At 37.3% G+C, this 14937-nt stretch overlaps 1 protein-coding gene and 1 non-coding gene across 3 annotated transcripts; both read right to left on the bottom strand.

Moving 5' to 3' along the window:
- Positions 1 to 740: 740 nt before the first annotated feature.
- On the bottom strand, positions 741 to 825 carry TRNAM-CAU (transfer RNA methionine (anticodon CAU)). Its single transcript is given in 2 exon segments — positions 741 to 776; positions 788 to 825. It is a non-coding gene; the product is annotated as a tRNA-Met (tRNA).
- A 315-nt stretch (positions 826 to 1140) lies between these two features.
- On the bottom strand, positions 1141 to 4719 carry LOC103333304 (cysteine-rich receptor-like protein kinase 10). 2 transcript variants are annotated; one of them, XM_089050937.1, is made up of 7 exons: positions 3381 to 4719; positions 2942 to 3085; positions 2699 to 2858; positions 2388 to 2593; positions 2024 to 2261; positions 1768 to 1918; positions 1141 to 1666 (listed from the first exon to the last, which is right to left on the bottom strand). In XM_089050937.1, the coding sequence occupies exons 1-7, from the start codon at positions 4225 to 4227 to the stop codon at positions 1322 to 1324; spliced, it is 2091 nt and encodes a 696-aa protein (XP_088907063.1). In that variant the 5' UTR covers positions 4228 to 4719; the 3' UTR covers positions 1141 to 1321. The 2 variants fall into 2 exon arrangements, with proteins under 2 accessions (XP_088907063.1, XP_088907097.1); XM_089050971.1 differs by having other exon boundaries at positions 2388 to 2598; positions 2699 to 2829; positions 3381 to 4715.
- Positions 4720 to 14937: the final 10218 nt, after the last annotated feature.

Here is a 14937-nt window from a genome sequence, read left to right as displayed (position 1 = left end):
ACAATGTCAAAACTATCTAGTAAGTTTTAATATAGAATTGTTGTAATTGGACATAATGTTGAAAGTGTTATGTATTAACCATATGGTGGTTGTGGAGGGGGGTGGTGGAGGTAGACGTGGAGGTGGTGGTGATGGTGGGTGGTGGTGTGTTGTGTTGGTGGAGGTGGATATAGTGGTGACACTTTGGCAGAACGTGTGTGAGAAAACTCCCTTCTCCCTTCCCAACTTTGGGCCCATTTGTGCTTCCACTCCTCGTTTCATACCATTTCAATCCCATGACAACTCTTATTCCCAACAACTATACATCAAGCTTCCCACTGGATGCTTTCGAGGGAACATTTCTTGGATTGATCACATGAAGAAAGTCATGTGAAAAAGGCCATGCAAAAGCAAAGCAACTAAAGGAACAAAAGGAAAAAAAGTGAAAGGCCACTACTTTTTTTGTTCCCATCTTTTTTCATCTTTTTGTACATGGATCAAAACATGGCTCTCTGTTCATGTGCTGTAAGTGGGTCATATGCCTTCTCACTATTTAGTTGTCTATGCAAGCCCATGTGATATTACATAACAGAAGGTTACAAAGGACTGGAGGGGCTTCCTGTGTTCCTGGACTTCTGGAATCCCAAAATGCCCACAAATTCTCCTTTCCCATTTCTCATGCCATGTCCAAAATGGTAAAAGCAAACTACTTTGGGTAATTGGTTGGGTGAAAAATTTAATTTAAAATTGTAAAAAATTGTTGGGGTGAGAGAGGCTCGAACTCTCGACCTCAGGATAACTCAGAAGCTATGAGACCTACGCGCTAGCCAACTGCGCCACCACCCCGATGTTGATAACATCCTTGACTTTTTTTATATTAACATAGACAGTCTACACCAATAAAATAAAATAATGACTTTTCATATAGGGTCTCTGATATGTACTTGTTAGTTGCTGGACTGTTCCAGGAAGTGAAGCATCCCATAATGAACAAGACCAGCCCATGCCCCAGCCTGAATGATGACTTTTTAGTTGCTGGTATGTTCCAGGAAGTGAAGCATCCCACAATGAACAAGACCAGCCCATGCCTCAGCCTGAATGATGACTCATCAGCCAACACCAGCAACAAAACAGCTGCTAAAGGAATGGTGGAACGGGAGCTCATCAGCAATGTTATTCTATATGCATGAATCATCAAAAACAGGATATTCATTATACAGAATTGTCATAAAAATATAATAAATTACACTCTGGTTTGATTCACATTGATCCAGATCCTGAAAATCAACAGACTTGGATAATTTTCTCCACAAATCAACAGACTTGGATCGATCTTCAACCACTAGCGAGGATGTGGTTCAGTAAAAGTCTCATAGTCCATTACTATGACAGAGTTACTCTTGTATCGATCTGACCTTGTTGCCCCTGAATTATTTTCAGATCGTAATGACATGTCCGATCCAATGCTTCTATGCAGATAAAATGCAGGTTGGGAGGGCTCTGGGAGAGTGAAGGAGTGGCTATTCATCATGAGAATAACAGAAGCCATGGTTGGCCTATCAGCTACATTTTCTTGCACACATAATAATCCAATGTGGATGCATCTCATTATTTCATTTCTTGAACCAGTCTCCAATGTGGGATCTATTAGATTTGAAGCTGTCCCTTCCCTCCAACTTCTCCAGGCCTGCAATGATTTGTGAATTTGATCAGAGATAAGTTTTCTTTCTTTGATTCGTTGCACTAAATTGTATTGAGATACCAAAACTAGATTATATTTTCACTTACGAAGCTTAGAAGATTCTCCGCATTTTCTCCTTGCTGGAAGCCACTATTTTTTTGTCCACTGACTGTCTCTAGAACTAACACACCAAAACTGTAGACATCGGACTTAACAGAAAAGTGTCCATGAAATGCATACTCTGGAGCCATATACCCACTGTATATCAACAAAAAGAATGTGAGCTTTCCCCAACACATATGGAAAGGAAATTGTTGACATAACAAACATAAGCCCACATGCAGTTAAAGTGCATATTCTTACTAGGTCCCGACAATTCGACTAGTATTGCCTTGCGTTTGATCAAGCACGAACAACTTTGCCATGCCAAAATCTGAAATTTTGGGGTTCATTTCTGCATCTATCAAGATGTTACTAGCTTTGAGATCACGATGAATAATTCTAAGGCGAGAGTCTTCGTGGAGGTAAAGGAGGCCTCGAGCGGTGCCTACTATGATTTTGTAGCGCCTATCCCAATTTAGTTGTGCACGCTTTGTTGGGTCTGCAAATATATTAATGCAAAATCAAGACTTCAATTAAAATGTGTGCTTGCATACATGTCATACAATTGGAATTTTATAATAAACATTCGAAGTTAAACGAAAACAATGCATAATTCCAGACATACCAAATATGATGTGATCGAGACTTGCATTAGGGACAAATTCATAGACAAGAAGCCTTTCACTTCCTTCTAAGCAGAAACCTAAGAGTCTAACTAAATTCCGGTGTTGAAGTTTAGCCACTAACAAGACCTCATTTTTGAATTCTAAATCTCCTTGCCCAGAATTCGCAGAAAGCCTTTTTACAGCTATATCTTTTCCATTGAGTAGCCTACCCTGAAAAAATATATAGGCACGGAATGAAAAAACAGAAATGAGATAAGTGGTATTCAAGAAATATCAAAGTTATAAGTTCTCGTTATTAACTTGTCATTACCCTGTAAACAGATCCAAATCCGCCCTGTCCAAGTTTATTTGCTTCAGAAAAGTCATCTGTGGAAACTCTAATGGTGCCCAAGTCAAATTGCAGGGATTCTGCAGATCGAATTTCATCTGTATCGTTGCTCCCTGAGGAACAATTGAAATTCCAAAAATGCCTATAAAAGTGGTAGTACTTGGCTTCCTCCCTATCAAATGGAATAATATGATTAATTAATGTTCACTAGAGTTGCGTTCTTACCTGGAATTAACTTCTCAGTTTCAAGTTTTTTCTTTGTCCTCCTTACTCTTAAACAAATGCAGAAGAATATAACTATTAGTACCACAGAAACAACAATTGGCACAACGATAATGATGACAGTTCGAGATTTGTTACTCTTCGATCCTGCAAAAATCAGAAATCTCATTTGCGTTAATTTGAATACATACATATATCTGTATATGAACCTAACAAAATATGCATTAGAAATCTATTCGACCCAAAATTGTTGTAGTGTCAATGGTAGCAATGGTCCATGAACTTGTACATGAGACAACTACATTAACTAAAAATTGAATTGAGATACTAAAATGTAACTCGTCTACAAATTCCTGGACAATTGCTCTAGTTAAGCCAACTTTATTTCTTCAAAGCATAATATATTGGGATATAAAATATATATATATATATATATATGTACCTCCTGTACTGGTTGACGGCGGACCAGGACTAGACTGTGGCGGTGGAGGAGGACTAGACAGTGGCGGCGGAGAAGACGGCAATGGTCGGACAGTTGTAGGGTCAAAGTAGCGATAGATCTCATACCTAACATCACAGCTGGGTTTACTAATTCTAGCCCCTTGCTTCCCATGACAACATTCTGGGATATCTACCAAAGAACTACCCAAGCATTCACTGCAGTCCTGCTCGGTCAAATCCGGCGTACACTGCACAAGTCCATAGATTGTTTGGGAGTTGGGAGCGGTTGCGGTCCCTACCGCAAATTTTCGAAGTGAACCGTTCCCTGCAGCTTGACCCCTTAGGTCCTCCAGTAGCGTCTTCAGCTGTTGAGAAAACTCGACGACGACCTCGGAGGACACGTTCTGTACGTTAGACGGCCAGAAAGCAGGGCGAGTTTCCATGGCTCCGTAGATGGAGCGGTTTGCGTAGCGAAGGATGCACAGGTCCAATACGCCGAAAGCTTCCTTTTGATTGGGACAGGACTCTGTGAGCAATTGTGTGGCGTAGCTGAGGCAGTAACGGCAAGTGTTCCCCGTGACATCCCCTCGACAAAGCCCGATTGAGTAAACCTGGTCGGGGTTTTCCCCGTAGGCTGAGTTGTAGAAGCCGTAGCCATTGCCGTTGTTGGAGGGGGAAGAAAGAGAAGAGAGAAGGGTGTTGAGGTTTGTCTGGTAGGTACTGTTGGTGGTGTAGTTGCCTTTTTCGTTGAAACACCATAGCTGAGCAAGGGATTGAGTGCTGATCATGAGGAACAAAACGGGAGAAAGGAAGAACAGAAATCTTAAGGAGAACATTAATGGCACCATTCTGTTTTGTGACACTAATATATCTCCAATGAAAACTCTTACATCTACAACAATTAGTGAAAAGTGGAAGAATAGTTGTCTGTCTGATGATTACATCTACAACAATATTAGAACAAGTCTCAAATTTAAATTCTCTTGTCGTGTTGATAAAAAAGAAAATGTAATTTATTTCTCAAATGATATATGTCATATAATAATACTCAGACCAAATCCTGCCAATTCCAATTCATCAAAATACTTCTTTTGAGGATTGATTGTGACTGGACTGGTATTGATTTTGAATTTTGAGGATTTTGAATTTTGTGGATTGACTGGACTGGATTGTTTTGAATTTTGAATTTTGAGGATTGTGTAATCTGGGTCAAGGGAAAGGAAAATTCCACTAAAGAAACAGTTATATACTTTTGGTAGAATTTTCCATGAGACAAGTGCTTTATGCATGGGAAGTTGATGAGGGAGTAGGGAGGGCAAAGACATGTCGAATGGCTGTGAGGGCATAGGGAGACTGAGGGAGTGGCTATTCAGCATCACAATAACAGAAGCCATGGTTGGCTTATCAGCCACATTTTCTTGCACACATAATAATCCAATGTGGATGCATCTCATTATTCTACTTCTTGAACCAGTCCTCAAGGTGGGATCTATTAGATTTGAAGCTGTCCCTTCCCTCCAATTTTTCCATGCCTACAATAATTTATGAATTAGAATAAATTAATTCAAGATAAAAATTTATTTCTTCCATTGCATTCAATTTCACTAATATATAAACACTCACATAACTTAAAAGATCCTCCACATTCTCTCGACAACGAAAACAACTATTTTTCTGCCCTCTTACAATCTCTATAATCAACACACTAAAACTATAGACATCGGACTTAATAGAAAACTACTCATGCATTACATACTCTGGAGCCATATATCCATTGTTTATAACCAATAAGAAGGTCAACATTGAATAGCATGGTCGAAGATTTTGGAAATCATTGATATATCATGATATGAGTAAAATAAAAGCCACATATATAGCATGGTTAAGTTCTTACTAGGTCCCCACAATTCGACTGGTAATGTCATGTGTTTGGTCAAGCATGAACGATCTTGCCATGCCAAAATCAGAAATTTTGGAGTTTATTTCGGTATCTATCAAGATATTACTAGCTTTCATGTCACGGTGAATAATTTTAAGGCGAGAATCTTCATGGAGATAAACCATTTTTAATGATGGCGTTTAGGAGTAAAGGACATTGATTATAGTGCTACTATGCATCCACTATTTCCTTGTCACTTGTCTAAAAAAACTGATCAACACACACCATTTTTTTCAAAGAAAGGCTAGAAGCAAATTCAAATTGAATAGGACGTCAAGTTATTTAGTCCTTGTGTTATTAAAAAGATAGAGACTGGAATGTGGACCAACTTTCTTTTCTCTCTATTGCTTTTTCTTTCCGCAACCAAATTAAATGTTGGTTGACCACATCCATCAGCATTTGCATTTGGGTCAAGGGAAAGGAAAATTCCACAAAAGCCACACACATATTGACAAAGACGGGATTGGCTCTTCTTGTGATTTTTGATAAGGACTAATTGGAGATTTCAAATAAATAAAACAATTGAATATTGGAAGGGGGAGTGCATGGTTGACGTCAAGGCAAGGAGATATTGCAAGGGATTTTCTGATGAGGACAGACTGCTTTTTTCTTTACCAACCGTAATTAAGTGGGTATCTTGGTCAAAGGAATGAAAACTTCTAAAAATGAAAAAAAGATAAAAATGTTCCATAAAACATATGTAATTCATGAAATAAACATCTAAGCTGACGTTGGTGTTGCATTAGTAAAAAATTACCCTTGCGCGACAAAAAATTATTCGCCGCTCAAAGCCACTTTGCACGACAAAACACAAAACTTCGTCGCTACAAACCTTGCGCGACAAAATTTTGCGCGACAAATTGCTTTTCATAGCGCAAAATCACTTTGCAAGACAAACTTTTGCGCGACGACAATACATCGTCGCGCAAAGTCTTGAGCGACCAAACTTTGTGCGACGAAAAACTATTCGTCGTGCAAAGTCACTTTGCGTGACAAAACAATAAACTTTGTCGCGCAAAGTCCTTATTAAAATAAATAAAATAAAAAATTCTTTTTAAAATTCTTTTTGTTAGAAAATATATTTTTTAAATTGATGATTGAATTAGTTCATTGTATTCATATAGGGTCAAAGAGTGTAGCTGTAAAAAATCATCAAAATCGGAGTTAAAATAACCGTTAAATCGTGATTTTTTATTTATAACCGTCAAAATTTTTTGTCTCATTACTTGATCTTTGAATGTTTATTTTTTTTCCGATTTTTGGCGTATATGATCTCGAAGTATAAACAAACAAGTTTGATGGTTGGATCGTTGAAACTAGTTTCGTAGAATGCGTATGCCATCAAAACAATATATTCACTAACAATTAAGATTTTGTGGTATCCACTGGTGTAAATATTTTAAATTGACGATCAAATTAGTTCATTGTATTCATATAAGGTCAAGGAGTGTAGCTGTAAAAAATCATCAAAATCAGAGTTAAAATAACCGTTAAATCGTGATTTTTTATTTATAACCGTTGAAAAGTTTTGTCATGTTACTTGATCTCTGAATGTTTATTTTTTCCGATTTTTGGCGTATATGATCTCAAAATATAAACAAACAAGTTTGACAGTTGGATCGTTGAAACTAGTTTCGTAGAATGCGTATGCCATCAAAACAATATATTCACTAACAATTAAGAGTTTATTTATACTTTTGTTAAATATAATATAAGATTTTGTGGTATCCACTAGTGTAAATATTTTAAATTGATGATCGAGTTAGTTCATTGTATTCATATAGGGTCAAGGAGTGTAGCTGTAAAAAATCATCAAAATCGGAGTTAAAATAGCCGTTAAATCGTGATTTTTCATTTATAACCGTTGAAATTTTTTATCCCGTTACTAGGTCTCTGAATGTTTGTTTTTTGCGATTTTTGGGGTATACGATCTTGAAGTATATACAAACAAGTTGATGGTTGGATCGTTGGATGGTGTGTGTATATATATATTTATTTACTTATTAAGTAGCTTTAAATTTATTTATTTTGTACGTATAACAATTAAGAAATTGAATAGCATATACATTTATTAAGTAGCTTTAACCTTATTTATATTTTAAATCATAAAATAAAATATTTTTATTTTTTATTATTCATACAAAATATCGTACTACGAACCAATTTTTCGCCTCTCAAAGTTTGCGACCAGCGGTTAACGTGCAAAACTCTAAAACTTTAAGGGTACCAAAAATGGGATGTGGGATTTAATTTTTTTTTAAGACTTTATGACCAATATTTTGTGTCGCTCAAAACTTTCGTGACCAATATATATTTTTCGTAGCGCAAAAATTTGAGCGGTACCAAAAATGGGACGCGGAATTTTTTATATAATTTTTAGACTTTGCACGAATATGTATTTTTAAATCAGCAAAAATTTCAAAATTTAGTAGGTACCAAAAATGGGACGAGGATTTTTTTTTTTGACTTTGTGCGACCAATATGTTTCGTCGCAAAACTTTGCGACCAACATTCCAATATTTTTAAATCACGTAAAAATTTCAAAATTTGGTGGGTACCAAAATGGGATCGGGAATTTTTTATTTTATTTTGACTTTGTGACACCAATATTCCAGTATTCGTCGCTTTGAGCAACCAATATTTTTCGTCGCACAAAACTTTGCGCGACCAACAATATTGTTCGTCGCGTTAAGTGATACAGTTTTTAAAATGAAAATAACTTTTCCACCATTTTCTCAATGTCTTTCTCTACACTCCTATCTCTTTCCCTCTCCCCAAATCCCACCATTTCTCTCGCACTCACTCCTCTCACTTAATCTCTCATAATCTCTCTCTTCACTATCTCTCACTCTCACTCACTCTCTCATCTCTCTATCACTATCTTCTCTAATTCTCTCACACTCACTTCTCTCTCTCATTCTCACTCACTCTCAATCTTACCAAAAGGTATATTCTCTCCAAATTTTAATTTTTTTTCATTAATATGTGTTTTTGGAGTTAGTTTTGAGTTTGTGTGGGAGGCATTGGAGTTTGGGTTGGATTTGTAGTATAACAATTTTAGGGAAGATTATCCCCCCTTTTTTTTTTGGTTGTTATTTGACCTTTTTTGTGTGTGTAGGGAATCATCAAGACTTTGACGGCTAAAGTTGAGGATTAGGAAGCTATCAAAACATATCCTCTGCCACTACCACCACAATACGCTTGTATTAGGATTTTATTATTGTACTTTGTTAATTTATGTGTACATTTTGAATATTATATATATATTTATTGGATAATTTGATCACTATTTTTCATATGTAATTTTATTTTGAATATGTCAATTTAAATTAAAGTAATTAAAAAATATCATACAATTAAATTATATTTAAAAAGTAAAAATTCGAAAAAATTAATATAATTAAATTAATATCAATTTAAATTAAAGTAACGAAAAAAATCATACAATTAAATTAAATTTAAGAAGTAAAAATTAGAAATAATTAATATAATTAACTTAATATTAAAGAAATAATAAAACAAAAAGTCAAAAACCAAAATATTTCATCGTGCAAATATTTGCGTCACATTAGTATTCGTCGAGCAAAACTCTAAAAATTTAGGCGGATACAAAAAATGGGATGCGGGAAATTTTTTTTAATTTTTTATAAAATTTTTCAGTCGCGCAATTTTTTCATTAGCAGATCCGAAACATCTTGTAACATAACATCGATTTCGATTCCCATCACCCATCTAAATTTATAGAGTTTACAAGCTAAATTTACATAGAAAATTAACTAGGTTATTACTTGTAGACTACTCCAAATCAATTACAATCAATATAAACAAGGAAACTAAAACTAACTTTCCTAATTCTTAACACCCATGTTCTTATGAGAACTAGGTGCAATTGTCAGTTACAAGAACCGACATGCCTTCGCAAAAGGGAATCCAGCAAGAAGGCTTTAACAACTATTGAGGCCAAAAAATCCAAGGCTAGGCCCAAATATATTCCCGGCCTAATACGATACCTTATCGAGAAGAAACTCAATTTGGGCATGCAAAAGTTCGTCATACAAGCTCGCACGAGTCACAATCCATGTGCCACGCCAAGCAAATATGTAACCTGTCATGCTAAGAGTTGTAGCAAGCTTATAAAATGCATTGGCTCTATGAACCCATGCTAATTATCCCGCCAAGCGCTGTTTTGACTTGACCAAGACCCTTTACAATACGATGAAATTCAAGCATGAGCACGCCAATCGACATGCCATGTTAAGCGAAAAACCTTTTATTTTACACCTAGCCACGCTACAAGCTTAAGTGGGCCCAAGCCACACAAATGCATGGGGCTTGCTGAGTGAGTTGTGGTATGGATGGTTACGAGCATTCATTGGCCCATTGATGAGCCAAGAAGTGGAAGTTTTGGGCTGCTTGGGGGCCCTAAAATTCGAGCCCATTTCTTGAGCCCAAATATATGGGTAAGCAGGAAAGAAAGAAAAGATGACCCATCACCTTAATAACAATAGTCCATCACTTTAAGAGGTTGACCCATTCCCTTAGTAGACAAACCCATCACCTTAGGAAGGCCCAAATGACCAACAAAATATCTGAAAGTCTCCAGCACATGGCTTGAGACAAAACCACGAAAAAAGCCAAGGGTTACTCATGTATGCAGGTTGTTAGGAGTCTCCAGCACATGGCCAGGAAACAAACCCAAGGTAGACCACCTGAAAAACCAAAGGATATTAGCGAGCGCAAGTTGCTAGGATAAAAAACATCCTTCGGACCAACGCTATTACCCATCTCTTTCTCCTACTAGCTCTTGCCATGAATATGGAAGGAAAGAAGGAGAAATGGTAACCAAAGATAGGAGATTGCCACTAGAACAGCTGTGGGAAGGCTCTAGAGCCTCCAAAAATCTTGTCTTTGTGCGTTTGAAGCAAGGAGGATTTCACAAAATGGGGATGAATCAAAGGAAGAGAAGAGAGAGGAAGGGCTGAGACTTTGTAGATTAGGGAGGAACCATCTAAGGTTCCTTGGGAAGAAGGAGCTTCCAACACCTATAAAAAGAGGCATTTCCTACCTATCATCTCAAACCACATCTAGAGAGAGCAAGCATCACCTCTCATCCATGGAACATTTTAATTTAGAGCCATATTCCTCCATATCTTCCTATTTTCTCCTATGGCAAGCCATTCCAGAGCCTGACGAAGCCTTCGTCAAGTTTCCGGAAAATTGCTTAAAGCACCCACTCTTCCACCCTAATCTCAATCTCTCTCTCTCTCTCTCCCCTCAATAAATTCTCTTGAAATTCCTTGCTTTGAACCTCTGTTTCTCATAGAAAATCTACTCTCTCTCTCTCTCTCTCTCTCTCTCTCTCATGCTAAACTCATGAATGCTTAGCTTCCATGCCACAAGCTTCTCAAGCCAAGCCAAGAATTTATCTGTAAGCAACTGTTGGTTTCTTTGGTGAAGAAGACTAAGGTGTTTCCTAAGACTCAGCTATCTTTTCGAAGCACCCTTAGGGTATGATTCTTGAACTTAGACCCATGGGCAATTTCACACATTTGGCTTTTTATAGTAGCCCAGGTCCGTCAGTAGCTGCCGGAACCAAAAAGCCCATACAACAACATATATAATATTATAGCCTGGTTATTGATTGAAATGGTCCCCTAATTTTTGCTCCAGTCTTATTTTAGTCCACCAACTAAAAATTTTCTTTCCAATAGTCCTCCAACTCTCTATTTAGTATCAAAATCGTCCTACTATCAAAGTTTGTCAATTTTGCCATTAAATTCAGAGATAAAAGTGCCTCTATGAATTAAAATAGCAATATATAATTAAAAATTAAAGGAAACTATTATAAAACTTAGAAAATTTTAAAACATTGAATATCACCAACCACATGGTTTTTCTCGTGAGATTGACCTAAAATTAATAATTTTTTTTTATCTATTATTCAAATTAATTAAAAAATTTAAAATCCGATAAATACAAAAAATAAAATAACAAATTTTTTAAATGAGTAAACAAACCCAGATTTTTACAAAAACACTGCCTCGCATCCCAACTCCGCAACCTCCCCCTCTCACCTCCCTACACATCCCTCTGCTTTTCTCCTTCACGACTGACCATCCCATCCCCACCGACAACCCACAGCCCCAAGCTCTAAGATTCTAATTCGGGCAAAAAATTGAGGAAATGATATCGCCCAAAACTCAAGAGCGAGGGAAGCTGTACACACTCTATTTCTTTGATTTGGTTTTCATCCAATCTATCCCCAAAGGACATCAAAACCAGCAAGCAAAACATGGTATATTGCAAATGTTCGACCACTCTGATGCCTTTGGGTTAGGATTGAGAATTTGTTTCAAGCCAAACCCCTAGGATGTTGAGAACCCATTTGCAGGCCCCACCATGTGAGGTTGCAGCTAAGAAGGCGCCATGTGGGACCGTAGACAGCGGAGTCATGTTGTGTTGGTTGTTGCTTATGTTCTCATAGAGGAGAAAAAACAAAGGGGAGGTGGGGGAAGCAGAGAGCTGAGATGGGGTTTACTTTGTAAGAACCAGGTCCTAAATAAAATTTTAATTATTAATTATTCAGATAAAAGACTATTTTGCCCCTGAAATATTTTATTAGTATCAAAGTTGAATTTTTGATCGGGAAGGAATTTGAAAATTTCAATTGGACCGTTGTGTAGATCACATTGAAACAAGTCTGTAGACACGTAGTGGATTCAAATCCGAGTTGTATTAAGTAAGATACGAAAAAGGGCAAAACCGTAATTTTCCCAAAAATAATATTTTTATCCTTCTCCCAATCTCTCCCGGATCGTGCGAACCCCCTCTTGACAGCTTCCTCTAGCTGCCACCCCCAACCTCCATAACCACCACATCCGGTCAACACACGAGAGTGGTGCCAAAAGGACCGACCCAACTCCGCCATTACACCTTGACCTTCCTCTGCCGCCAATAGTTAGCCAATTTGCTGGAAAAACCTCGAACCCGACTAGTTTGTGTTTGAATTTTCCAGTGTTTATTCTCCTTCCTCCTACCACCATTTCCGGCAAACGAGGTATGGCTTCTCACCTATTTTTCGTGCTCTAGCTAATGGTTGGGTAGAGATTGAATGATTGTAGCATTTTGGAATGATTTTGAACCTAGGTTTTGGCCGGATTTCAAAGTGAAATTTCGGCCGGTTGCCATCCAAATTAGACCTCACCGTAGTTGAATAAATTGCTCCACTCGTTGAGTAGTAGCTATAGCCGGAAGGGTAGCCCTCGGTTTTGAAGTTTTCTGGCCACCGGTATCGCTTAGGACACCCACTCGCTATCGGCGCGTGGGCACTCTAGCGGAGGTACATTGTGTTCTAATGCAATTTCTTGGTTGTCAGAAGCGTGTAGGTGTGCTAAGATTTCAATTTGGATGTCGTTTGGCTATCGAACGGGTTTACGCCTATTGTGCGTTATCCAGGTTCGATATGCTTGGACTGTTGGATCGGGTTCAAATTAAGATATGTTGATCTAGCCACTTCTATGATTGTGTAGGAATTTGTGGATCAAGAATCGGGGCCCCGGATGCTCTGATTCAATGACTTAAAATTTGGGTTTCACGATAACTATCTGATCGTGCAATCATGAGTGATCCGACCGTCTGAGTTGAACCAGACTTGCGGGATGTGTTTCCTAAACCTTATTGAATCCGTAGGAACTCTGGAATCGGAAATGAGAGGTCGTGGGCCCCGCGGGCACGGTTGACCAAGTTTAGGAAGTTTGACCTCTTGGTTGACCATGAGTCTTCCGAGGTAGTTTATCCTTCGAAATGGGTTAAAACGACCAGGTAAACGAGTTTTGATGGAAGTTGGGTGATTCTGACCCTGTCAGGTTGGAGAATTGTTTTATAGTATTTTATAGAAATTCTTGGATAGTACATCAATAATTAAAGTTATGGAAGTGTGTTATAGTATGTGATGGTAAACCTAAAGGGTATTGTCGATAATTGGAGATTATGCAATATAGAGAACTGATTTCTAGAAAATTGAGAAGGTGAAACAAGAGGAACTTTGAAATAAGTTCAGAATATGGTTTTCAAACCCACCTCGGGAGTACCCCTAGTTGCCTTTGGAAACGGAATTGTCATTTATGACAATGCCCCAAGAGTTTCATGGACGCCTGAACCTTGTGGTGCGAGGAATGCAGTTCAGGTTGACTAATGATCCCGAGGCCTGAGGAATGCGGCTCGGAGTTGACTTGGTGTCTCTGAGGCCTGTGAGGAATGCGGCTCGGTTAACTTTGTGTTTTCGAGGCTTGCAAGGATGGAATTGACGGATATATGGAATTGATGGAATATGGATGGGGGTACGTCTGGGTGGAGGGTTTTCAAAGATAAAGAATTTTATATAAAGTACAACCAATTTCTTAAGCTATGAGTTTGTCTTATAAGTTAAAGAGTTGAAAGAACTACTTGTGGCTTGATCTCTTGTTAAGCGTACGTAGGCAATCTAGAGTTACTAGGTGCAACTGCGAGACCAAGTGATTGAAAAGCTGTTCAGTTAAGTTATTTTGAAATCTATAAATGTATTCGTGTTGTTTCTTTGGATCCGTTTATGTTGGCAGAACATTTTATTTGTTTTCGAGAGGCCTGAGGCCATAAAGATTAGATGTTGGTTGCTTGAATTGTGTATTGAGCATGCTGAGCGATTGTGGATATATGTATATTGCTTTTTGTACAGGTGGAAATAGTTGGGAATAGACTATTTACAGAGAGACTCTGCCGAATTTTCAGTAGAAGTCAAACTTGAAGAAAATTTGGTTTCTATAATTGTTCTTGAGGTTCCCCACCCCCCATTTTATAAATAATAATAATAATAATAATAAACTAGTCTATAATACCAAACAAATGATAATCTTGATAAAGAAAAGTAAAACCCAACACAATCTTCCCTATTTTTTAATATCCGATTTGATGTAGCTTCATATCCTCCTAGGTAGTATCTCTCCACATATCTAAAGTTATGCTAGCCCTCCATGCATTAGCATATTCTTCTTGTTGTTCTTGGGTTTGAAGAATAGGTTCAAAAGTATCATCTTCATTAATTGGTAATGTTGCAGATGAAGATGATGAAGATTTGTGTGTTGGCTCAATTGGAAATTCATCAGAACAACACTTTTTGCGAAGAAAGTTATGTAGCAACACATGCCAACACAGCGCGCCACGTGGAAAAAAAAAAAACTCTTAAATTAATTAATTGAATCAGTTTATCTCGTAAATTAATTAATTAGGATAAATATCTTAATTAATATGATATTATATTTATTTAATAAGATAATATCATTAATTATTATCCTAATAAAGAGAAGATAATATCATTAATTCAGATATTATCTTTATAAAAAGAGATATTATCATTTAATTCAGATATTATCTTCATAAAAAGAGATAATATCATTAAATCAGATATTATCTAAGTCCGACTCGATCCTTACGAATTTGGGTAGAGAATAAACTCAGCATATTCTCTACGAAACCCTGCCCCGAGGTTCCTATAAATAGATGACTTCGTTCATCATTCAAGGTACATTAAAACCTACTCCTAATACCCGAGAAAAATACCGAAGCTCTCTCTCCCTCTCCACTC

The sequence above is a fragment of the Prunus mume genome, linkage group LG1 (genome assembly GCF_029339155.1).
Source record: "Prunus mume cultivar Tortuosa linkage group LG1, ASM2933915v1, whole genome shotgun sequence".
NCBI lineage: Eukaryota > Viridiplantae > Streptophyta > Magnoliopsida > Rosales > Rosaceae > Prunus > Prunus mume.
Note: the sequence above shows the minus strand (reverse complement) of the source record. Positions and strands in the feature narration are given on the sequence as shown.

Bases quoted from the DNA above. Each gene is read 5' to 3' on its own strand.
- LOC103333304 (XM_089050937.1), bottom strand. From the start codon at position 4,227: ATGGTGCCATTAATGTTCTCCTTAAGATTTCTGTTCTTCCTTTCTCCC. The intron at 3,086-3,380 runs GTACATATATAT...TGATTTTTGCAG, and splicing joins GCCGTCAACCAGTACAGGAG to GATCGAAGAGTAACAAATCT. The intron at 2,859-2,941 runs GTAAGAACGCAA...CCACTTTTATAG, and splicing joins AACTGAGAAGTTAATTCCAG to GCATTTTTGGAATTTCAATT.